Source organism: Natator depressus, chromosome 9 (assembly GCF_965152275.1).
Source record: "Natator depressus isolate rNatDep1 chromosome 9, rNatDep2.hap1, whole genome shotgun sequence".
In the NCBI taxonomy this organism is placed as follows: domain Eukaryota; kingdom Metazoa; phylum Chordata; order Testudines; family Cheloniidae; genus Natator; species Natator depressus.
The window spans coordinates 5977054-6002625 of NC_134242.1; the positions used below are offsets into that span (position 1 = coordinate 5977054).

Consider the following 25572-nt stretch of genomic DNA (forward strand, 5'->3'; position numbering starts at 1 on the left):
CAGGAACACGTATGTGCTAACTGCTCTCAATATATTGCCGTTGTCAGTAGCGTTGTCAAGCAGGCTATACTTAAAAGATTAGCCTTGACAAATGTGAGAGCGTTTGTAGTGCTCATGAGTTATGAGCTTTGGTTGTGAAGAGAACGCTGGCTTATTTTGAATGGGGAGAGTTCACTTCGGTAGGCTCACTTTGAAGAACTTCTGCTTTTCTACATCTGAAATGTTAAAACAGGCTCTTCACATTAGTTTGAAGAGTTGTATATGTCTCTCAGATTAATTGAATGATAAAATAGGATCTGTAAATACTGGAGAGAAATGAATATCCCCACAAATGTGAGCGGCTTGTGTGCTGCTTCGCAGGTATTAAATGTTCACAGTCCTTTCATTGCCACAGGCTCTGGGTTAGAAATTCCACTACTGTAGTGAATTGACAGGCCTCGCCGACTGCTGGCATATTTGAAATATGCTGGGTCTGTACCATTTTTAGTCTATAGGTGTCAACTGACTGAGACAAAGTACCGAATGGATTATGGACTCTGCACCTCTCTCGCCTAGAAGCAATCTTGTGCTGCTGTTGCCACTGGTGTGTGGGTTTGAGGGACAAAGAGAACTTCTGTCTTCACAGATATGTCCCCTAATCCCAGCACTCTAATCATTTTAAAGTAACACTATCGGTTATCTATAAATCTTTACCAATGGGACTTGTGTGTGTCATCTGCTGTGCACAATAGAGCACTTTACAGAGGGAAGTTCACAGGGCGTGCCTGTCCTTATCTAGCACAGTTGTGTAGCTTAATCAAAAAGGCAACCTGTGCAAATTATGTGGAAGGAGGATATATTTTTTTCAATATAGTCAAGAAGTAAAACCTCTGAGTTCTCAAATGATATAATAATCCGAGCTATTCTTTTTGTCTTTCCCTAGGACTCCTGAACAGTGTCCCAGTGTAGTTTCTCTGCTGTCAGAAAGCTACAACCCACATGTGCGTTATGGGGCTGCCATGGCTCTGGGCATCTGCTGTGCTGGCACAGGAAATAAGGTAAGGACAAAAAGCCAATGATAGCTAGTCCACGGCTCTTTCTGCTATATTTCCTTCTGCAGATAACGTTCATGAAAAGTATCACAGAAATGGAGAGTTATTTCACACACACGGTCTTCCAGCCAGTTGGAGTGTATCCGCATTTCCTCAGATTCTGTGCTTTATTGCATTGAGTGAAGCAATCTTTTCTTCTGGTTGTAGGAAGAGCAAGTAGATGAGGCAGAACAAAATACATTTGTTCACAATTTCCACCCTCTTAGAGTTTGTCTATGGCAAAGGGTTTTTTAACTCTAGTCAATTGCCAGTTAACTTGTTGGGTTGCATGTTTGTACATCTCTGGATATGGCACAAACATTTGTTCCAAGACACAAACATTTGTGGTTTACCCCAGAGTTTGACCTTTTTTTGTCTTACATTTTTTATTTTTTTAGCCCTGAGAGGAAAAAACGAAATCATGTGTATTATCCTGACACTCTTTTCTTTGTTTCATAATCGGCATGATAGCCACATAGCAAAGTCAGAGAGCAAAAATGAAGCTTCATCTAACATTTTGCACTTTAAATGCTTGCACGTTGAGGGTTCTTTCTCTTAGGGGAGTGAGCACTATGTGTATAGTGTTTAGCTGTCATGGTAGGTGGGGAATAGTTAGGAAATATAACTTTATTTACTGCTACAAGGAGGACTAAATTTTAACTGATCGGATTAGCAGATTTCAATCTGCTGTGGTACAAGGTTTTTCTAAAGGTCAATAACTTCATCTGTGGTTTCCAGTTTTATCCCTATCTCCCCACCACCACCCCTCCCCCCGCTTCCTAGCCTTTATTAAAAATCCATTTCTAGATTCTTACATGTTCCTGCACACTCATGAATACACCTATTTGAAGTGCACATAGTTATGACATTCTCTGTCTGCACTCATAAACTGACTTGCATATAGCCTGAAAGCAAATTGGAAGCCATATTTTCTTCTAAGTTACTTCTTTTCAAGTGGAATGTGGCATTGAGGAACTAATGTTCATGGACATGCTGCATCTGATAGCATTAATGAAAATGCTCATAGTTATACAATCCACATCTGTTTTCTTTCCAGATAATTTGTATGATCAAGATATTAGAACCTGTCTAGCTGAGGTTCTGTGCTTTATTTTTATTTCTTAAATAAAGATCTGAAGCATCTGTTTATGTTCGAATGTGTCTTCTGGGGCTTATATCAGCCTGTTTAAAGGCTAAGTTAATACATCGTAACTTGAGAGACTGGAAATGAAGTTAAGCTTTTTGTTAGGCTGAAGGGCACTTCCATCATGCATATTCTATAAATAGTATTGAACGCATACAATGTTACTGTGAGGCACAAATGAATACATGTAAGAAGACAGAGCACAGAACGTTCACATGGCAAAAAGTAGGTCTGATGTTGCAATGTAACACCTGGAAATGGTTCTTGGCATTAGTATTCTGGTTAAAGTCAAGTTGCTTTTGTGAGTTTTTCTGATGTATTCCTAGGAAATTACGACATTGATGTGGACATTGCCAGTATGGAAGCCCTGCACAAAAGAGAGTTAAAACAGGATGGAATCCAGTTTACAATCAAAAGATTGTAGTGCAGTAACTAAGTTGTAAAGTAATTTGATGTCTACTCTAGAGCAGGGTGGAGTCGTAAGAATGTTTATGAACAAAGTAGGTATTACTAACCGCTATTTGCATTCTGTGTTTCTGCATTCACCTGGATGAATTCCTTTCAGAAAGACACCCCCAAAGTATTGCAGAATGCCCCGTAGGTGCCCCTGTGAGGCCGATCCCTGGAGACCTATGGACGTACAACTAGTTACGACACCTTTTTTCTGTGTAGTTTTACTCTTGCTCTTGAAGAGCCCTATTGAAAATATAATTTTGATTTATAGTAACTGTTTTTCGTAAGCAATTAGAAGAGCATTTTAAAGGATGACTTACAAAGTGGCTGCACTCCTGTGGATAGAGATAAAAGGTGTATATGATGCTCAGTTTGCCAACATACCAAATTGACACCTACTTTACAGAAAGGGACAAGAGCGCCGGGTATCCATGCATACAATAAACTCTCTCTTCTGGACAGTTCCTGATTCTTTACATAATCAATGTGCGATGCTGAAATACTTGTTGATACATGCTTTAGAAATGCTTAGTGACGCATCTGTTGTATGTCATGTTGGCGTCACGCTTGTAACTGTCAACTGACCTCAAGCCGTGGAATGTAAAGAAAGCAATCATAAGTTCTGAAGCAACATATCGGTCTTCAAAACATAGGTTCGCTGTATGTGTATATCTGTGGAGATAGCACCACTTGTATTAGAAGCGAAATATGTTCTTTCTTAGAATTAAAAGCTTTGACTAGTGGATAAAGCACAGGACTGGGAGTTAGGAGACCTATGTTGTACTACTCTGCTATTCACTCACTGTATAACCTTGGGCACATCATTTGACACCTCTATGCTTGTTACACATTGGGTAAAATGAAGGTAACATTTACTTACCTTTTGTGCTCACTAGAAAGGGAAGCAGTGTATAAGTGAGGCAGGAGCAAGATAGAAGTACAAAGTGTGATATTTTTATCATTATTATCAATAATTCTAACTTGCCAAATACTTTTCACATTTCTGCTTGCAATAAATGCAGATTTTAGTCATTCTGGCATTGTTTTGTTCAGCAAATTCCTCTAACTCCTCTAGCTTCGAGCGAAAGTCCACTAGCATAAGTGCACGTTTCTGTAAAATTTGCCCAGATATCACAGTGATGGGCAAAATATAAATATGGTAAACTATACCTCATTGCCACCTTGCTGATGGGCCTAATTCAATAACCCTTTATTAGACTATCTGAAACCTGTTGTTTGAAAAGTAATAAGCTTAATTTGTGTATTTGTTTTTTAGGAAGCAATTAATTTGCTTGAACCAATGACAAATGATCCTGTGAACTATGTGCGTCAAGGAGCTCTGATTGCATCTGCCCTTATCATGATTCAGCAGACTGAGATCACCTGTCCAAAGGTGAGCCATAGGTTATGCATCAGCTTGTATGGTGAGAAATGGCCTTGGGTAATGATGATGTTTCAGGGACCAGGTGTGCTAGGTGCTGTATGTACACGTAGTAAGAGAGGGGGTCTGTACCTTGAAGAGCTCATGATTGTAAGAGTGAAATTTAGAATAGTGCAAACTCTTGGCACGGTAGAGCATGTACTTTTGAATGGGAGATGGACACTGACTGGCACAGGTCAGGTAAACTGTCACTGTTTTAACTGTTGGTGTTATATAAGAACATCTACATTTTCTCCCCCAAAATTGGAAACCCTGGATAAGGGGATGAAAGCGAGATTGGAATTGCTAACAGGCACTTAAACTTATGCATGCGTAGCATGTGTGAACATATTTTCTTCTCTTCTTTACTAAAGAGATTCTTGTTATGTTCGATTTAGTCCTGGGCAACGTTTGATGTACCTGCTATCAGGGGAAGTCCTGTTATATTGCATAGCTGTAACTCCCCTTCTGCTGTGGCTTGTCCTTCAGTTTCGCTTGGGACAATTTTGCTGCCCTAAGAAGTTGCAGCAACTGAAGAGTGAACTCCATTTTTTCAAAAATGAGTTTTGTCACTGTGAAGGCAAATGGGTTAATATGCATTATTAGTTTTAAAAACTAGATTGCCTGTGAATATGATAGGTAGTAATATGCAAACTGTTGCGTAGACTAAAAAGTTCCACATTAGCAGAATCAGATGCTGACAATTCGGAGCTCTCGCATTTGATCAGCCCAGAGAGGTACTGATGCAGCAAGCCTTTGCTGGTTATACTGTATACTGCTAAAACAGCATTGCCTTGTGCATGGTGACTTTCAGTGGCATTGTTTTGCAGTGTAGTTTAACTTTTGAAAAAAATCATCCTTTTATTGCCCCCCAACCCCACCCTCCCACCTTTTTTTTTTTTTTTTTTTTTTTTTTTTTAAGTTGCACTTAGTTGCTGAGACAGCAGAAAGCTTTTTCCTGTAGAAACGCACATTTAATGGTGGGGTCAGGGAGAATAACTAGTTCCAAGGGAAATTCCACAGACAAGGGTTTTTTTTAAATATTTTCAAGCACTTCTGTGTGAGTCGTCTGGGGATTGTGTAGATTTTGCCGTTAGATATCACTAGTGTCCTAACTCTATTACAAAAAACACTGGGATTTCATTTGGAAGAGACTGAATGTGCCTTATCACTATTATAATTCTGCTAGATTATGCAGTGAAAAATAAAGGTCTAGCAAATCCCCATATCCTCGGAGACCAAATTATATGAAGTAAATGTATCTCTACTATGGAAATAAACTCAGGAAAGGAAAAGTTTAGATATGATAAAGCAATCTCTAACTTTTGTGGAAGAATGGTCCAGAGGTCAAGATTCTAGCTTGGGACTTAAGAGACCTGGGTTCAATTCTGTGCTCTGCCATAGATGACTTGTGTGATCTTGGGCAAATCGCGTAGCCTCAGTTCCCCATCTGAGGATAATAAAGCTTTCCTACTTCACAGAATATTGTGAGGCTAAATACATTAAAGATTGTGCAGCACTCAGATACTGTGATTATAGGGGCCAGATAATTGCCTCAGAGTGATTCTGCATATGAACTACCTACTGAGTCCATTTGTAATGCTAGCAGGTTTTGAGCGGTGTTATGCAAAAGACTTTGGTGATTATCCAAAGAAAAGTGCAGCCAGGGAAATAACTTGCAAATGTAGGATGAGAGGCATAAAATTGGGGTTGAGTGGTTTATAAAACAAGCCGGGGTACCATGTGACCATTATATTTTTAAAAAGTGAAGTACTATTTACAAGCTGCCACTTATGAATTTTTGGTTACTTACTTTCGATGTAGATGGTAATTTAATTGACCATGCATAGAGGGGTAGGGGATACAAGCAGGACCAAGACACTTGAAAATAGCAAGTGCTCCCTGAAATCATCAGCTAATTTATAAACAAAACCCAAAGTGGATCAGCTTCACCCTCCTTCAAGGAAGAAGTTCAGCCAAAGGTTGCTTGTTCAGCCCTTGCTGCTGATCAGACAGCTATTCTAGGAGAACAACCAAAGTTGGCCTTCATGAAAGGGTTAAGGTGGTTTCTCCTTGTGAAAGCACTGAATGACATTTAAAGGAACATTTCCTCATAGATGTAATAAATTGTGGAATGGCCTCCTAAAGGAAATGAGTGGAAGTCTTATGTATTACAGGAAACTATCCTGCATTGCCAGGGAGGTGGACTAGATGTCCTAGTTTTTCATATCTCTAATTTTTATGGTTCTAGGGTAATGGGAATAAGAATTCTCTGTACTTTATCTGGATGCACTGGGGTTACATTGTCAATTAAGAATTATTATCCTTGGAAAACTTCTTCAGTGCGGTTTACTAGTCTGAAGAGAGATTCTTTTAATCAGGAGTAATGAAAGTGAATGTTGGCTTTAGCTTTGTTAGACTCTAGAGCCAGGGTAACTTGCAGCATGGAAAAACTACTCTCATAGTAGCTTTCTGAAAATAAGGTGTTGGTTGCTCCTAAAGGCAATGAAATTCAAGGATGGGAAGGAGCTGAGAGACACAGGTCTGGGCTTGAAATTTTTTTAATTTGTGTAGTTAATTCCCAGAGCTTCTGAAGTCCTGGGAGGAGAAAGACACTGCTATATTGTTGGGCTATCAGGGTGCTCCCATAGGACATAACGGCAGGGCAGCTGTGATCCGCCCTCAGTTCACTCTTACAGCAGCAAGATGGAACATGGCAAGCATCCGACCCACTAGTTCTTACCTCATTCTAAACTTTTTCAAAACCTTCCACAGTCTTCCAAACCACTTCTGGTCTATGAACTGTTCCAACCTGTCTGGACCAAACTCTATTGGTCAGACCCTGCCCCTGCCCCTGCCCCCGTTTCTCTATACAGGGCTCCTTGTGTCAGACTGAAAATCTGTGGGCTTCAAGCTTAGTCCACTGCAGAATGGACAGATCCCCCTGAAGAGACACCAGTATGTGTGTGTCTTGCCAGGGGAAATTGCATATTCCAAGCAGATGCTTGGTATGCTTGTCCTCTGCTGGAATGCATGAGATGCAAGGCTGATGCTCCATCTTCTGGGTCAGTCCTTGAAGGTTTTGTCAGACCCAAGGAAATGGACTCCAGAATCCTACTAGTGGACAAACCAGGGTTGTTCGGTGTCTTGTCAAGCAGATAGGCAATGCCTAAAATTAGCATGGAGAAAAGATCTGGCACAGACATTGGCTCCAGCATTGAAACCAGCACCGACACCTCTGGTATGGAAATCACGCCCCAAGAGGGGCTGCTCTGACCACCAGTGCAGAAGCTCGAGAAGGATATCCGTGTCTTTCCGTAAGGGCAAACACTGCAGAGCCTTCAGAAAGGAGTACACCAAGCCCTGCACAGTGTTGAGAATTGGTGAGAGGGGGGCCAGTGTGGACCAACCATTATCAGTACAGAGTTCTACACTTTGGACTCTCCACGGCACAAAGCATGTTCACAAAATGCCTGGCAGCAGTGGCACCAGATTTAAGAAGACAAGGAATTCACATCTACCTATACCTGGCTGAACAGGGGCAGTCCCAACAGGAGACTGTGACAGTCTTTCAATACATCCTTTTCCTGTTCTCTCAACTAGTCTTCTGGTGAACTATGAAAAACCATTTCCTTACATTATCACAGCTGATAAAGTTCACAAGAGCTTTAATCAACTAAAGATCGGCAAGAATCTACCTGCCAGATGACAATCCCTCCAGTCAGTGGTAAAAGACCTGTGGGCTAGTCCAACAACAGTAAGTACGTGCCTGTGACTTTTAGGCCACATGTTGGTATGCACATACATGATGCTGCTTGCCAGACTTCACCTACAACCCTTACAACTGAGGCTCCCCTTGCAGATGTCTCATGAACAGGAGGATCAGTCTTGCTTCAAGTCCCATGAGAGCTCGCTTGGTGGCTAGACTCGGTAATTGTGAGAAAGGGGTACCATTCTCTGTTCTCTTCACAACAATGACTCTTATCACAAATGCATCAAGAGGAGGCTGGGACACCCACCTGACCCATCTTCAAATACAAGGCACATGGTCTTGAGACAACCTGGAACTTCACAAGTACGTCCTGGAGCCAAGGACTATCAGACTAGCCTGTGTAACATTCCTACTGTTCCACACTAAGGTGGTCTCAGGATTTCACCTAAGCCAAATGATTATTTTAAGTCTTCTTTCTGAAGCTGTGCTCACTGGGAGGAAAGCAGGTTTTGACATCTCCAAAGGTTTGTTCTATTGTTTCAACAGAAACAAGCTTTCAGGCTGTCTCCCTGCCTCTCTGTGGCCACATCATGGACCTCAAGAAGTCAGGCTATCTTGTTACAGAGACTCTCACTGCGTGATCCACTTACCATTTCCACCTACTATTTTTTGGCTGGTGAGTCTCTCCCTGTGAAATCAAGGTGCACTGTCAGCATCTTCCGCCTGTTTCAGAAATGTGCCAGTCTCTGAGAGCCTTAAGGCAGCCATGTGGAGCAGCCCACTTCTTTTGGTAAACATTATGCACTTGACCTGGCAGTCTGGTTAGATGTCCAATTTGTGAGATCAGTACTTCAGTCACTGTTTAACACAGCTGAAACTCCTCACTCTGGCTGTCCAGGGAGGACACCTACAGTCAGATCCACCATGACACATACTTGAAGAAGAAAGAATGGTTACTTAACTTGCAGTAGGTTCCACGCGGATTACAGCCTCTCAAACAACCCCATTTACTGTAGGGTAACCATTCTCGATTAAAAAATACATATCCAGCATCAGCCCTGGGTAAAATGGACTTAGAGAATTAATGGTTGTGGAGGTGGTTGCTGTAAACTACTAAGCAGAGTCTTGCTTGAATGGCATCATGGTTATTTCACAAGCCTTGTTTGTTAAATGAGCTCATCTGACTGGTTAATTATCCCTTGTTGTTTGGAACTTGGTGATTGTTATAAATTCTGTTTTCCCTCATCTCCCTCCGAGCGCTGCTTACAAACAATATTTTGTTATGTTGATGGCTTAACGCTTCAAGACTATCTCAAAAGCAATCATCTTTTTGCACTCGTAGTAGAATGGGGCAAATCTGATTTTTTTTAACCAAAAATTCTAGGGTGTGTATCAAAACAGTACAGAGCTCCACTTCTGTTTGTTGTATCATTGCATGAAACCCACCTTTTCAGTTACCCATGAGATTGGATTAAATTCTGTTTTGCAGGTTGAGAGTGCTATAGTTTATAGTCATATCTGCACAATTTGTAGTTTGTCTCCTTTAATGTATGATGTGCTGTTAGTTTTATGACCCATTCCATCTCTTGGGGAGGAAGCAAATCTATCACCTAAACACATGCATAAAGCTGTCTCTAACAACCCCAACAACAAACTCTTAGATGATCACTGTTTCTGTCTCTGCATGGGACAGAGTCCTCTTTGAGTGGGAGGGGAGGCCGCCTAATGGAATTATAAATTATGAAAGCATCATGTGCAATCTTCTGGCAAGTGGACTTCAGTAGTTCAGACAAAGCCAAGATTTTATTTATACTTCTCTGGAAGTTACAAACTGTGTAGCAAAGATTGTGCAAAACTGAGAAGGTTTCTTTGGAGTCGAAACTTTAATTTTTCCTCCCCCTCACTGGGTGCAGCGCTGGGAGAATATCCAACATGCCTTTTTAAACGTCTGCTGTTAGGTGTAAGTGTAAAGAACCAAACTAGCTATGTACCAGCACAGCACAGAACTCCACTTCTCTGTTTATGTCTTGCATGAAATCCATCTTCTTTCTTAACCAGGAAGGCAGCAGGAATGGCTTACTTTGTGAAACACAACCTTACACTATAGATACAATGAGAACATTGCAATACAGATGTGACAACTTCATTATATGTGTTAGTAACCTGCAAATCTGGTTAGGAAAGCAAAGGGGGAGAAACACTACCTGTCTGACATGTTAAATCTGATTTACTTTGGGTTAGCTTCGATATCTTCACAGAATCAGACAGGACAGAGTTCAGGAGAAATCGAGAGCTCGAACTTTGGCTTGTTGCATCTTATTCTGACCACTCCTAGCCCTGCTACCAGAACTTCCAGTCCTAGTGCTGGCGTTTCTGGATCTGTCTGAGGACCAGTGCTGGGCTCTTCCTCTAGATCCAAAATCTCTGAGCCTTGAAGTGTCATGTTGGCATTTTGTTGAACTCTGACTTGAACATATATATATGATGCAGAAAATCTTTCTGGGGAGGCGTAATTAATAATAATAAACCCCCCAGCATGGAAAACCTGTGCTTAAAGTAAAAACTTTCCATTGTAGGTCTCTCGCAAGAGCATTATTCAGGAACCCAAGTCCTCCAATCCTGGACTGTTACCCTGGCCCCTGTTATGGACCATTTGGCAATTAGATCTGCTTACCAGCCTCTAATAGAAGGATCTTTAGTGTTTGCACATTCTATTGTGAAGACATTTTTGAAAGCACTAAATAGGTATTTTCACCTATTTGTGAATTGCTGCCTTGCTGTGACTTAAATCCTAATACTCATGACATTAATAAAATCGCCATTTGAACCTTTGAGAGGATGCTCTCTGTATCCTCTATCCCTCAGATCCATGTTCTGTGCAATGATGACCTCAGCCAGAAGAGTCTGTGAGATCCAAGTCTTGAGGGCCAGCCCTCATTTATACAGAGAGTCATAAGGGGAAGGTGGCTTTATGCAGCATCCTAAATAGCTGACTAAAGTGATTTCTAATTTCCATTTTAACCAATCCATTAATCTCCAAATAGTCTTGCCTAAACTTCACTTAGCACCAGAAGAGGCTAGGTTGAATAGCTTAGACGTTATGCTCTTAGCTTTTATTTAGATAGGGCAAAGTCCATGTGAAAATTGCCTAGATTAGATTTAGCTTGTGTGGATAAAGCTGAGGGGGATGGAAAGCAGTGGCATAACGTCTCTGATCAGGGATTTTCTGATGAATAAAACTTAGTGTGCACTCTTATCTATTAGGCATTTGCCAAGCACCAATTACCGTAGTACTGTATCTAGGTTCTTCATCATACACAAGGATTACGATCACCTACTTTGCAGGTGTCCCTGTGTCTGAAAGTCTTAAAACACATACTTCACCTTGTCTAAAGCAACTTCCCTAGAAAGTCTCTGATGAATAGTTACAGAGAGATGCATTTCCGCTACCCGGTATTCTATTTGTATTCTACTTTATGAGGTGTTCCTCTAGATTTGACAGCTAGGTCTGATTCCCAATGCTGGAGAACAATTAACTAGCCTTAACAAATCTGTAAAGGAGGGAAGTACAAGAATAACGAATGAATCTCCCCAGCTGTGGGCTCTGTAGTGACACTACTCAAAGGAGAAAGGTGTGCATACACAGTAACTTCAGCTCTTCTAACAATAAACTTGTATTGATCCACCCATTCCCCATTTTCAAAACCTTACTCTTTTTTCTAAGTCTGATACGGATTATGACTACATGGAAAGGAGCTGAGGTGGGTTGGAACCACAGCTCCCTAAATAATCTTGACCTTGAATGATTGGTTGGTTCTGTGAGGGGGATTGTGTACATTGCACCAATTGGCTACAGCTGTCTTCAGTGTGCTGCTCAATGACTAAGCACTCCCTCCTTCATAGTAAACAGTCTTTCAAAGTCTGCATATTATGTATGATGATCATTAACCATGGGGGTGGAGAAGTTGATTTTCATTCATTTAAAAAAAAGTTATTTGCCAGAAAGTTAGTTGCAAATGAACCATTTCGTCTAGTTTTGCATCAAACAAAATATCAGAGTTCTGTGTGTGTTCTTGTGTTCGAAGCATTTGTCCTCAGCTATGTGAGACTGGGTTATTTCCTCAGCATTTCAGATATTGCTTGTTGATAGTTTTAGCTTTTAATGAAATGATGGCCTATAGTTTAGGCCTTTTTTAATTATCAAGATGGTAAATCTTTGCATATTATTACCAGAGATCAAATGAGTCACTGCTCAAATGTTTTGCGTTACTGCCAGGAGAACACACACTAAATTTTGAGCTGACCTTTCTAAATACTGTAAAACTTGAAAGTGCCGAGAAATACTACGGGGGTGGGAAACAAAGCACCTTGGGCTTCATACCACAGTTTAAAAAAACTATTTAAGAACTGTCATGTGCTGCTCATTGTGACATCTGACAGCATGATTTGAATTGAAAACAAGGAACAGATTAAAGTAAATTGCCCTCAATAGCCAGCACCTACCTACCTCACTGTACTGCTCCAGTCCATCATGAGAGAAACCTCACCAGCAGTAGTCGGTCAGTCCTTGACCAAACAGATGTATCTTGCGCTGCACTGTGAAGGTCAGCCAATACTTGCCCTTGTAGATCTACAGCTGGGAACCTTTGACTGAAAACATCCTGATGGAGTCCTGCTGTCATGTGTTCGTATCTAGGAACTGCCAGCAAAATCGCCTCAACCCAAATACTACTGAGGATGACCCTGCACATAAACTGTCGGATCAGCTCTTGGATAAATAATTTGGGTAAATATCACCCATAGTATTTATCCAAGACCAGAATGGCTCCTGCAGTGGTAGTCAATGTCTTTCATTTCAGATAGTAAACAGCATAACAACTTGATCTGAAATAGTTTCATTCTAGCTGTTAGACATTAATTCATTAACAGCTGCTCTGTGCCCATTCCACGCAGGCCGTATTGTTTCATATGGAGCTCTGGTATGAGTGGCCTGATAAAGTTAGTCACAGCAAGATGACTTTTATTCTAGTTTGGTTCCTTACACTCCTCATGCCATGGCTAACCCTGCTGGACCTGCACTGCTCCTGTGATGACACTGCTCACAGGTTCTTGGTTCAGGCTTGGTGCTAATACATTTGATTCGTATGCTCTAGTTCATTAAAAGAAATGTATTTAACGTGCGTGAGTTTCAGCAGCATAAACCATCTACAGATAGTTTGTGACTAAGGTTTGCTGGGCTTTGATGCACAGACGGAAGTGAATAACTTCCTGCCCCTGCCCCTGCCCCAAGATCTGCCTCTCATTTCCCAAACCAGGCCTTTCTGGCCTGTGCACAGAGGCACTTCACTGTCAGACTTCAGACGCCAGTGTGAACGTTAGCAGTTCTGCTGAATGTCTCTTTGCTTCATACAGGATCTGTTTCTCTAAAGATTTGATTACTGTGTAAATTCCAGATTACGGCCACGTGGCTAGCAATTTTGCCGAGCATTGTAGCAGCTGTCAGTTTTTATAAATAATCTGAACCCAAAAAACAGGGCCCACAGCCACAGGAACGAGGTGACAATACTTCATACGAAAGGCAATCTAATACTCAAACTAGTCTCTTCAACATACTGTTCTGCTCCATCTTCTATAGTTTAGTATATGTCCCTGTTTGTTTGAGATAGCACTGACAGAGGCCACAACCAGTGCTTGCAGCTTCCTTTTCAAAACGTTCGTTCACTTTGTCCCATTGAATGCCACTGAAGCCATAGTTCTTATAATTGAAAACCCAGGGTAGATTCCAAAGGAGACAGCTGTTAAGACACACACTATCTCAGATCCTGTGACTAGGAAGAGCAATTAGAAATATTACACTAAATGCAAACGGATGTCTCTTTGCAGGGCACAAGAGATCTGGCATGATAAACATGAGTAAAAACATGTATATTAAATAAATAAATGATTTCTAAGCCCTGGTACAAGATTTTACATTTATAAAACTCATGATAGCATAACAAAAATAAGTAAAACATAAAATAGAGGGGATTTTTTTGGTACAAGATATCTTAAATACTGAGAGTACATTGTGTGTATGTTTAATGTATATATAAAATTTTAAATTGCTTCCTTGTTTTAGCATTCACAGCCTTAAGGAAACTTAGGTCCTTTAATTTAAAAAAAAAAAAAAAAATTCTCAGTATGAGGGGGAATTGGCCGAGGAAGAATCTTATTAACAAGAACTTGGCTTGATTTACTGTTCTCTTGGAAAGAGTGAATAACAAGAGTAATTGCATCCTCCTGAAGTCTCTGTCTTCTATCCTTGTTGAGAAATGTTTTGTTGTTCAGCTGCATTGTCCTTTGTTTAAAGGTGGCTGATCTGTCACTCCTCGGTTACAAGTGTAATGTGCGTGGAGAACAAAAGAAAAGTAGCAATTGGTGTTTAACAAATGGTGGTTACTGATCTGAGTGCGTGTGTCCTTCACCATGATGATGGTCTAGAGCAGGGGTTCTCAACTTTTTTCTTTCTGAGGCCCCCCAAACATGCTATAAAATCTCCACAGCCCACCTTGTGCCACAATAACTGGTTTTCTGCATATAAAAGCCAGGGCTGGCGTTAGGGGGTAGCAAGCTGGGCAACTGCCTGGGGCCCCCATGCCACAGAGGGCCCTGCAAAGCTACATTGCTCAGGCTTTGGCTTCCGCCCCAGGCTGCAACCCCATGTGGTGGGGCTTCAGCTTTCTGCCTTGGGCCCAAGTGAGTCTAATGCTGGCCCTCCTTGGCGGACCCCCTGAAACCTTCTTAAAGAAAAGGAGCACTTGTGGCACCTTAGAGACTAACAAATTTATTTATTTGTCTCTAAGGTGCCACAAGTACTCTTTTTCTTTTTGCGGATACAGACTAACACGGCTGCTACTCTGAAACCTTCTTGTAGCCCCCTAGGGGGCCCCAGACCCTTGGTTGAGAACCACTGGTCTAGAGTAGTGGTTCTCACCTTGGGGGTACACAGAGATCTTCCAGGGGGTATATCAGCTGATCCAGATATTTGCCAGGTTGTACAACAAGCTACATAAAAAGCACAACTGAAGTCAGTACAAACGAAAATTTAATACAAAGACTTGTTTATACTGCTGTATATACTACACACTGAAATGTAAGTACAATATTTATATTCCAGTTGATTTATTTTATAATTAGATGGTAAAAATGAGCAAGTAAGCAAATTTTTTCAGGAATAGTGTGCTGTGACACTTGTATTTTCGTGTCTGATTTTGTAAGCAAGCAGTTTTTAAGTGAGGTGAAACTTGCTGGGGGTGGGAGTATGCAAGACACATCAGACTCCTGAAAGGGGTACCGTAGTCTGGAAAGGTTGAGAGCCACTGGTCTGGAGCGCCTCCAGATTAAATGTGGTGACTTCTAAAGGAACTGATTGCTATTATAACCAGAATTAATTGTCAGAAGGGCAAGGAAAGAGGATGGGGTACAGTGCACTTTCCCGTTAAGGCAGCTGTGATTCAGCCAGCATAGTGCATTTTTTCTGTCTGAAGAAAAACCTTTTTGTATGGAACACTACATTGGCTAAAGGACAGTTTCTAAACCAAAGCTTGACCCATCCACAGTCACTGACTAAATTGTCTTTTTTTAAAATGAGCTGGCCTGAACCAATTTTAAAACTAGCTCAGGTAACACGGATTTAGTTCCAAAACAGTAACTGAAAGAAAACAGGTTTCAGAGTAACAGCTGTGTTAGTCTGTATTCGCAAAAAGAAAAGGAGTACTTGTGGCACCTTAGAGACTAACCAATTTATTTGAGCATGAGCTTTCGTGAGCTACAGCTCACTTCATCGGATGCATACTGTGGAAGCTGCAGAAGACATTATATACACACAGAGACCATGAAACAATACCTCCTCCCACCCCACTCTCCTGCTGGTAATAGCTTATCTAAAGTGATCATCAAGTTGGGCCATTTCCAGCACAAATCCAGGTTTTCTCACCCCCCTCCAAAAACCACACACACAAACTCACTCTCCTGCTGGTAATAGCTCATCCAAAGTATCCACTCTCCCTATAATGTGCATGAAAATCAAGGTGGGACATTTCCAGCATAAATACAGGTTTTCTCACCCCCCCCCCCTTTTTTTTTTTTCAAAAAACACACACACACAAACTCACTCTCCTGCTGGTAATAGCTTATCCAAAGTGACCACTCTCCCTACAATGTGCATGATAATCAAGGTGGGCCATTTCCAGCACAAATCCAGGTTTTCTAGTGAGTTTGTGTGTGTATGGGGGGAGGGGGAGTGAGAGAACCTGGATTTGTGCTGGAAATGGCCCACCTTGATTATCATGCACATTGTAGGGAGAGCGGTCCCTTTGGATAAGCTATTACCAGCAGGAGAGTGAGTTTGTGTGTGTGGTTTTTGGAGGGGGGTGAGGGGGTGAGAGAACCTGGATTCATGCAGGAAATGGCCCACCTTGATTATCATACACATTGTGAAGAGAGTGGTCACTTTGGATGGGCTATTACCAGCAGGAGAGTGAGTTTGTGGGGGGGGGGGGGGCGGAGGGTGAGAGAACCTGGATTTGTGCTGGAAATGGCCCAACTTGATGATCACTTTAGATAAGCTATTACCAGCAGGAGAGTGGGGTGGGAGGAGGTATTGTTTCATGGTCTCTGTGTATATAATGTCTTCTGCAGCTTCCACAGTATGCATCCGATGAAGTGTGCTGTAGCTCACGAAAGCTCATGCTCAAATAAATTGGTTAGTCTCTAAGGTGCCACAAGTACTTCTTTTCTTTTTGAAAGAAAACAAATATTTGTTTGGATAGGATCCCATTTCCTTTGTAAGTATCAATAAATCAGCAGTGTTGAGAGACAGCATGTCATGTTTGGAAAGAAACCATTGTTCTCTAACTATAGATTTTCCAGCAGCTTCTTAATACCACTAGTCCAGAATTTGCGTCATGAAGTATAGTGGAGGAATCGTTTGCTATCACTTTGGAACAAGAAATTGATTCCTTTTAGCTCTGAAGTGTGTTGTTTCCAGTTTCACGTAGTGTTTTGAGCCTCCCGTAAACATTTTTACTATAAAGTCTAGCAATATTTTATGGTAAAATATCTGTTGGATTCCAGTCCTCTCCTGATCCTCACCTCACTGACTATGATTGTTTTCTTCCAACCTTGTTGAATCTTGGTCTCATAAAATGTAATTCCTAGCACGGTTTTCTGGTTTGACGACTTCAAGACTTGGCAGACTAGATGATCATGATGATCCCTTCTGACCTTAAAGTCCTATGAGTCATGTTAATGGTCTTTCTATTGACGGAACAATCTTTCTTTGGATATTTTTTCTTATGGGGTGCAGGTGGGGAATCTAATAGTCTCTGAACTCAATAGTAGGAGCCAGGACCTCCTGAATTCTAATCCTACTTCTGGCACTTCATATTTTGGTCTTCACTAGACAAGGAAATAGAGATATTGATTGCAACAATTACTCTTGTCCTTGCACCATTCCGTATATCCATTCTTTTGATGCATTCCTGCCCTGTACACCTTCTGCCCATGGTTGCAGTAGCATATAATGGGTCTCCTGAAGAACTGTTGCTGGGAGCAAGGACATTTGTTAATTTCAGAACAAGAAGCAGTGCATTGTGGGATGGAGCGAGGCGGGACTGGCTGAACTAGTGCAGTTCCAGTGCTTGAGGTCTCCTGTACACAGTGGGTAGAAACTATGATTGTACACTGTTCCCCAATCAGGCACACCTGAGCTGAAATCCTTGTTCCAAGTCTTACCAACAATTTGTTATAGTAATTGTCAGTTATAAAATACCTAAGAAGGCAGCTGTGGGTGGAAGATGAGCTGTTGAATGTCGTAATTTCCATGACATGGGACATTGTGAAAAACGCATTCCATTTCAAAAGGAAGAAAAATAGAAATTTCAAAAATCTCTACAGAATGGAAATCTGAAAAAAGTAATTTTAAAGGCTCATTGTTTTGTTTCCAAAATTCCACACTCTCAGGGTCCCAGTTCCCCATCAGCCATGTCCCAGGCAGGGAACCTGAAACCTCTGAGAGCCCCCAGGCTTTCCAGGCTTGTGGTTCCGAGCAAGGAGTCTGGAAGACCTGGGATCTCCAGCCCTGGAGCAGTCTTCATGGCAGGGTTGCCACAGAGCCAGGGGTCCTGGAAGCCTGGGCTCCCCAGCAGCCTGCCAGGTATGCTGGCAGAAAGCCAGGCCAGGTTTTGTCAGAACACTGTCTGTGTTTATAGGAAGTTCATTGAAACAAATTTTTGTGGAACATTTTGGTTTCAACAAACCAGCATTTTCCATCAAATACTGGTTTTGCTGGAGAACTCCTGACCTACTCCAACCACAGTGTGTCTTACAAGCAGAAATACAAGGGTCTCTTTCAAAGGCTCATCAGTGGGGGCAAAGTCACTGATTGGTCTGGACTGTTCTTTGGAGAAGAAGGTCCTCTGGGAAAATGTTTATAGGTATTGGGAAGTATGTTATGGCAGGAAGTGAGCATCAGCTCTTGATAGAGTTTTAAAACTGCGTTTAGAACGTTGGAAATCTCACTGTGGATCAACTGTTGTTTCCGAGTGCCTCCATAGTAGCTTTGCTGCCTTAGCAGATATATCTGCCCACTTACTTGCAGCTGAAGTGAGTACCTGGTAAGAGGACTTGGGGATTACCAACTGCAAAATGGACCATAGGGGAAGAAGCCTGCTCAAACCACCTTCTAGCCATGCCTGGGAATGGCGGGAGTCTTTTTGATGGGCCCTTTTCAGTTCCTCGGGGTGGGGGGCATAGATATAGTTTGGGAGGGCTTATTGCAGAAACAGGAAATGAAGGGAAACTGGTACTACCATCAGATGTCATGTCTACTCTGGAGATACATAAAAGAATCCTAGTTGTTTGACTTGCCTCTTTCTACTGTGATTGAATGTGATTTGAACCCTTACAGAGGAAGAACTCCCTGTTTTCTGTGGCTAGCTTTTCTGTTACTGGTGTGAATCAATATTTTACCTCCGGTTTTCTTTCTCCTCTTACAGGTCAGCCAGTTCAGACAGCTCTATTCCAAAGTCATTAATGACAAGCATGACGATGTTATGGCCAAGTTTGGAGCAATCCTGGCCCAGGGCATCTTGGATGCAGGTAACTTCCTTAATATTAAAGCAGTAAAAAGTTCTAAGACTTTGATCAGGGCCTCCGGAAGTGTTCTCGGTCTCTTGAAGCCAATGGTGAAAAGGATTTGGAAGCCTGGAGCTCTGGCTAATCTAGAGTTATTCATCATTACATGGGAGTTTCACAGGCGGAGGCTTATCACAAAGGGTATGATAGTTACAGGGGTATCAGAGCTTCCATAAACCCCTCGTTTTCAGGGGGTTTCACCTGACTGCAAAAATAAAACCTCTTCAACACAGTTTCAGTGTAAAACTGTTCCAAACTTTAAAGGTAATCCTTTTCCAGATTTCTGCTCAAAGTGTCATTTTCCTTTGAATCCATTTGTCATCCAGAGCCTTGATTTACAGTACGTAAGTGGTGGTCATATTTTGCTTCCTTTCTATTGAAAGTAGTTTCTCCACAAGTCAGTTTGGAGACCTTGTGGTATTTGTCTCTCAGCTTTCTTTGGGTTCTGTGTTAAATTATTTTTTTAACTCCATTAGTGAGCGTGTTTCCTCATTGTTGGGGAAAAGGTTCAGAGAAGGAAGCACAATTAATTGTATCAGTATTATTGCAGAAAAGCCAAAGCTATTGTCATCAGAGGGCATCTGCCTATGTCTGTAGCTTGCCAGTTTGGAGAATTTCATTACACGACTTCTAGTGACGAAGCATTACACCATGGATTTAAACTACGAAAGCCTTTATAATCCCTGGTGCTGAACAACAAGACCTATTAAGGAAAGATTCCATGGAGAAAAGGAAAACAAATTAAAAGATGTGCCCTTTCCTTTCTCAAGAGCTCACTCTTGCAGGGCTCTTAATTTAGTGATATCAGATGTTCCTATTCTTCTTCCAGTGCTTGCTCATGTCAATTCCATTCTAGGTGTGCATGCCCCCACGTGCACAGTCGTCGGACACTTTTGCCTTTTGCCTTAGTGATATCCGTAGGGTCGGCTGTGGCACCCTCTGGAGTGCTGCACTCATGCCTTGGTATATCAGGCACCACGGGCCCTATGCGCTCTCCGTTCCTTGTTACCGCCCCGTCAGGGGGAGGGATAGCTCAGTGGTTTGAGCATTGGCCTGCTAAACCCAGGGTTGTGAGTTCAATCCTTGAGGGGGCCATTTAGGGATTTGGGGCAAAAATTGGGGATTGGTCCTGCTTTGAGCAGGGGGTTGGACTAGATGACCTCCTGAGGTCCCTTCCAACCCTGAGATTCTATGAATGCCTCTTTCCCTTGCTTCACAAGTGGTCAGCAGTTTTTTTTCCTCCTGCTTGAGCTGTGTGCTTGAGCTGTAAATAGTTTGTTTATAGTAGTTTATTTAGTAAGTAAGCAGTCAGTCAGTTAGGGACCCGGAGGGGACTTTGCCCGGGGTGGGGCATGCCCCGGTCTCAGGGGTTTAAACCCGGCTCTGACTGCAACAGGCCTATGCCTGTTCGTGACCCGCACAGCAGCTGTTTGAAGTGCCTGGGGAAATCCCATAAAAAGAGAAGTGTCACATCTGTAAAAACTTGCGTCCCAGGACACAGAACGTGACATTTACGTGAAGGCCCTCCTCCCAGACTTGGAGCTGGCATGGCTGGGCACAGCACACAGCGCTTCGACTTTGGTGCCCCCTTTGCTGGTGCCGAAGAAGAGGGACCAGGCACCAAGCAAGCCAGATCAAGGGGCATTGGGTATAGGACCCTGCTCGGGCCACCCGCCCACACCGGACCTGCAAGGGGGCTCTGCCACAGGGAGTAGCACCCTCCTAAGGACCCACCACCAACTCCAGGGAGCAGTAGGGGAACCAGGCTGATGGCACAGTCAGCGCCCTCTTGGCATCCGGAGAGCAACAAGGATGGACCCAGCAAAGGCTCCCCATGAGGGCAAGCTGGCCATGAAGGCCTCCCAGAAGGCAAGCAAGCGCTGCCGGTCTCCAGAGCCAAGGCAGAGCCCTGTGTCGTCATGCCATTGGTCTTCTCTTCAGCCCAGGTTGCCGGTTCGCCACAACAGGTCATTGGCACTGCATTCCCGGTCTCTGCCTTCGTGCCAGGGCTCACCTAGAGAGATGCCAATCATCTTACGGTCGATACCGGCCGTCTTCATGGCGACGGTCACCATCACTGAGGCCTTGGGGACACTCTCAGCTGAGCGCCGCTCTCCCTACTCCTGGCACCAGTCTGACTATTCCAGGCACCGGTTACCTGTGGCGACGGTTAGCCGCCAGACCCAGGCCTCGACGGCCCCACCTTGGTCTCCGGAGGAAGAGGACTTCTCCGGCATGGAGATGGGGCTCAGTCCCTCATCTACACAGCAACGCGACTGGGTTCTGGAAGGTGCATCCACAGTGGCGATGCCAACCTGGCAACAGGGCCAGTGACTGACCCAATGGCCCTATTGAAACACGGGGGCATGCCCGTTATGCCAATGCCCCTGTCCCACCAGTCCTCGGTCGCCACATTGGACAAACCTCACTCGGCATCGGCAGCACCAGGCTTGGTGCAGGACACGCCAGTGGGCACTGCGGTGGAGGAGCAAGTGCCCACCCCGAGACCTCCTTTCCCTGCAGGGGAAGATGCTCCGGGCCCTCCCCCAGTAGTCTAGTCATTCTCTTCCTCTCCGGACGAGGTGGTGGCAAGGCCCTCCCAGGCTAGTCCACGGGACCCTTCACAGACCCCTCTCACGAGCAACTCCTCATTCAGGAGGTAAACCGCCTACTGCAAGTGTGGGCAGTGGAGGAGGTCCCTCAGGAAATGAGGGGGAAAGGGTTCTATTCCTGCTATTTCCTGATCCCAAAGGAAAAGGTGGCCTACATCTCATTCTCGACCTGCGACGGCTCAAAAAATACCTCAAGAAGTTGAAGTTTTGCATGGTATCCCTGGCCTCCATCATTCCCTCCCTAGATCCGGGAGACTGGTACGCTGCTCTTGACTTGAGAGATACTTATTTCATATCTCTGTCTTGCCAGGACACAGACGATTCCTTCGTTTTGTCGTGGGCCAGCACCATTTCCAATTTACGGCGCTCCTCTTTGGCCTATCCTCGGCCCTGTGGGTCTTTACAAAACGCGTCCCCCCCCCCCCAGAGCTGCTTACCTAAGACCCCAGGGGATCTAGATCTGTCCTTATCCTGACGATTGGCTCATCAGGGCAGATCGCGGGATCACATGCAGAGCAGCCTCAATCTGGTGCGAGCCACATGCCATGACTTGGGCCTGTTAGTGAACGAAAAGAAGTCAACCCTAGTGCAATGGATAGAGTTCATCGGGGCAGTTCTCGACTCCATGCGGGCAAGGACATTCCTTCTGGAGTCCCGCTTCATGTCAAACATAATCTCCTGGGTGAGGGATAATCCACTCACCACTGCCCACACCTGCTGACGGTTGTTAGGTCATATGGCGTCCTGCACCTACCTGGTCCGCCATGCCCGGCTCCATCTCTGCCTGCTGCAGGCATGGTTAATGTCAGTCTACATGCCCAACAGGCATGACCTGGACCTGGTAGTCCAAGGTGCTGGACCACTCAGTGTGCCTCCCTGGACCAGGAATGTTTTGGTGGATCGCCTCAGCAGAACCTTCTCGTCTCGCCTTGAGTGGTCTCTCCACCCTGGTGTGGTTGACCAGATCTTCCGAAGGCGGGGGTTCCCCCAGGGAGACTTGTTTGCGACTCGCCACAACAGGAAGTGCCACCTGTTCTGCTGGTTCCGGAGGATTGAGAGGGACTTCCTGTTGAATGCCTTTCTGTTCCCGTGGTCGGGGTATCTGATGTATGGTTTCCCGGCAGTGCTGTTGCTCCACAAGGTCCTCATGAAGGTCAAGCAGGAAAAGGCCAAAGTCATCCTGATTGCCCCGGCTTGGCCTCCCCAGCACTGGTTCAGCATGCTTATGGACTTGTCGGTGTTGGCCCCTATGCTGCTGTCCTGCTGGCTGGATCTTCTGTCGCAGAATCATCGCCGGCTCCTGCACCCAAACCAGGCGGCTCTGCACCTCACAGCTTGGTTGCTCCATGGTTGACTGCTGAAGAGTGAGTCCAGCAGGTCCTACTGGGAAACAGACAGCCCTCCACTAGAGCCACCTATCTAGGTAAATGGAAACGCTTCACGTGCTGGACTTCGGCCCAAGGGGTTGGGCCTGAGCAGACCTCGCTGCTGCTGATCCTGGACTACCTTGTGCATCTTCAATTCCAAGGGTTGTCCCTTTCATCCATTTCAGGGCAGATCGGTCTTCGTGCATGGCATGACGGTCCGGTTCTTAAAAGGTCTGGAGCAGTTCTACCCTCAAGTCTGGGATCCTATCCCTCCCTGGGAACCTAATCTGGTACTCACATGGCTCATGAAAGCGCCCTTCGAGCCCTTGGCATCCTGTTCTCTTCTTCTGCTCTCCTGGAAAGTGTCATTCCTGGTGACGATAACTTCTGCCCAAAGGGTTTCCGAGATTAGGGCACTCATCCTGGAACCACCTCATATGGCGTTCTTCAAGGACAAGGTCCAGCCACGACCACATCTGGCTTCCTGCCCAAGGTGGTTTTGCAGTTTCATATGAGCCAGGACATATTCTTGCAGTCTTCTTTCCAAAGCCTCTTAAGTCTGAGGAGGAACATAGATTGCACTCCCTGGACATCAGGAGAGCGCTAGCCTTCTACATAGACAGGACCAAACCGTTTTGCAAGTCGACTCAGTTGTTTGTCACGGTAGCAAGTAGGATGAAAGGTCATCCAGTGTTTGCCCAGAGGATTTCATCTTGGATCACCGCCTGCATCAGTTTCTACTATGATCAGGCGAAGGTGCCTCCTTGAGTGGTCTAGCACTCAACTAGAACGCAGGCCTCGGCGGTGGCCTTCCTGGCCCAGGTGCCCATTCAGGATATCTGCAGAGCTGCTCCCTGGTCGTCTGTTCACATTCACATCTCACTATGTGCTTACCCAATAAGCTCGATATGATGCTGGCTTTGGTAGAGCAGTGCTGGAAGATGCACGACCGTGAACTCTGAGCCCACCTCCAGGGATATTGCTTGTGAGTCACCTAGAATGGAATCGACATGAGCAAGCACTCGAAGAAAAACCGGTTACCCACCTTTCATGGCTGTTGTTCTTTGAGATGTGTTGCTCATATCCATTCCATGACCCACCCTCCTACCCCTCTGTCGGAGTTGCTGGCAAGCAAAAACTGAGAGGGCCTAGGGCCGGTGGTGCCTGATATACCAACTCATGAGCATGGCACTCTAGAGGGTGCCACAGCCGACCCCGCGGATACCGCTAAGGCAAAAGTCTCTGATGACTGTGCACGCGGGTGTGCATGCACCTAGAATGGAATGGACGTGAGCAAGGCATCTCAAAGAACAACGGTTACGACAGGAAGGTAACCTTTTTTTTTCTTCCCACAATCAAATGTGACTTCCACCTCCTGTCCTGTTGTACTATGGGCCATTTCCCCCCTTGAATCCTTTCATCCTACATCTGAGAGCTCCAATCACAGCACACTTGCTGCAGCTTGGTCAGAGGACAGACACTGACCTTTATGTTTTAGGACCATGGCTGGTAGGAGACACTGGCATCACTACAGTCATCTTCCTTCCTTCTTCCGCCATCAGCCCTCCCCCTTATCAGACCTGAGCTCCAGTAGCCTGGTTGGCACAAGACTCAAGGCTACTCCCAAACCATAGTCTCCTGTAGTGTAGCATGTTGCCATGAAGCCTCATAGAATCATAGAATATCAGGGTTGGAAGGGACCCCAGAAGGTCATCTAGTCCAACCCCCTGCTCAAAGCAGGACCAATTCCCAGTTAAATCATCCCAGCCAGGGCTTTGTCAAGCCTGACCTTAAAAAAGGCCAGGCCAGCTGGGTCATAGATTTTCTTTCATAGATGTGGACCTGCTTTGAACTTTATCTCTGTCAGGATCGAGTTAAAAAATTCAAGTAAAATCTTGTTTCCATCTTATTCATTTATCATGAGAGTGAGAGTGAGAGGGGGAGAGTGTATGAAGTAATTGTAGGACTGGAAGGGACCTCGAGAGGTCATCTAGTCCAGTCCCCTGCACTCATGGCAGGACTAAGTATTATCTAGACCATCCCTGACAGGTGTTTGTCTAACCTGCTCTTAAAAATCTCCAATGATGGAGATTCCACAACCTCCCTAGGCAACTTATTCCAGTGCTTAACCACTGTGACGGACATTGGGAAAAACTTCCTGACTAACCTAAACTGTTCTTGCTGCAATTTAAGCCCACTGCTTCTTGTCCTATCCTCAGAGGTTAAGAAAAACAATTTTTCTCCCTCCTCCTTGTAACAAGCTTTTATGTACTTAAACTGTTCTCATGTCCCCTCTGTCTTCTCTTCTCCAGACTGAATGAACCCATTTTTTTCCATTCCCTCATAGGTCATGTTTTCTTGACCTTTAATCATTTTTATTGTTCTTCTCTGGACTTTCTCCAATTTGTCCATATCTTTCTTGAAATGTGGCATCCAGAACTGGACACAATACTCCAGCTGAGGCCTAATCACCACGGAGTAGAGTGGAAGAATTACTTCTTGTGTCTTCCTTAAAACACTCCTGCTAATATATCCAGAATAATGATTGGTTTTTTTTTTTTTGCAACAGTGTTATACTGTTTACTCATATTTAGTTTGTGATCCACTATGACCTCCAGA

At 44.1% G+C, this 25572-nt stretch overlaps 1 protein-coding gene across 1 annotated transcript in view; it reads left to right on the forward strand.

The window, feature by feature from the left end:
- Window positions 1-25572, forward strand: part of PSMD1 (proteasome 26S subunit, non-ATPase 1) — a 120140-nt gene that overhangs the window by 69970 nt on the left and 24598 nt on the right. The window contains exons 17-19 of the mRNA XM_074963396.1: window positions 923-1037; window positions 3944-4060; window positions 18836-18938. Of these exons, the coding sequence (XP_074819497.1) occupies window positions 923-1037; window positions 3944-4060; window positions 18836-18938 (335 nt within the window). The remainder of the gene's footprint in view (window positions 1-922; window positions 1038-3943; window positions 4061-18835; window positions 18939-25572) is intronic.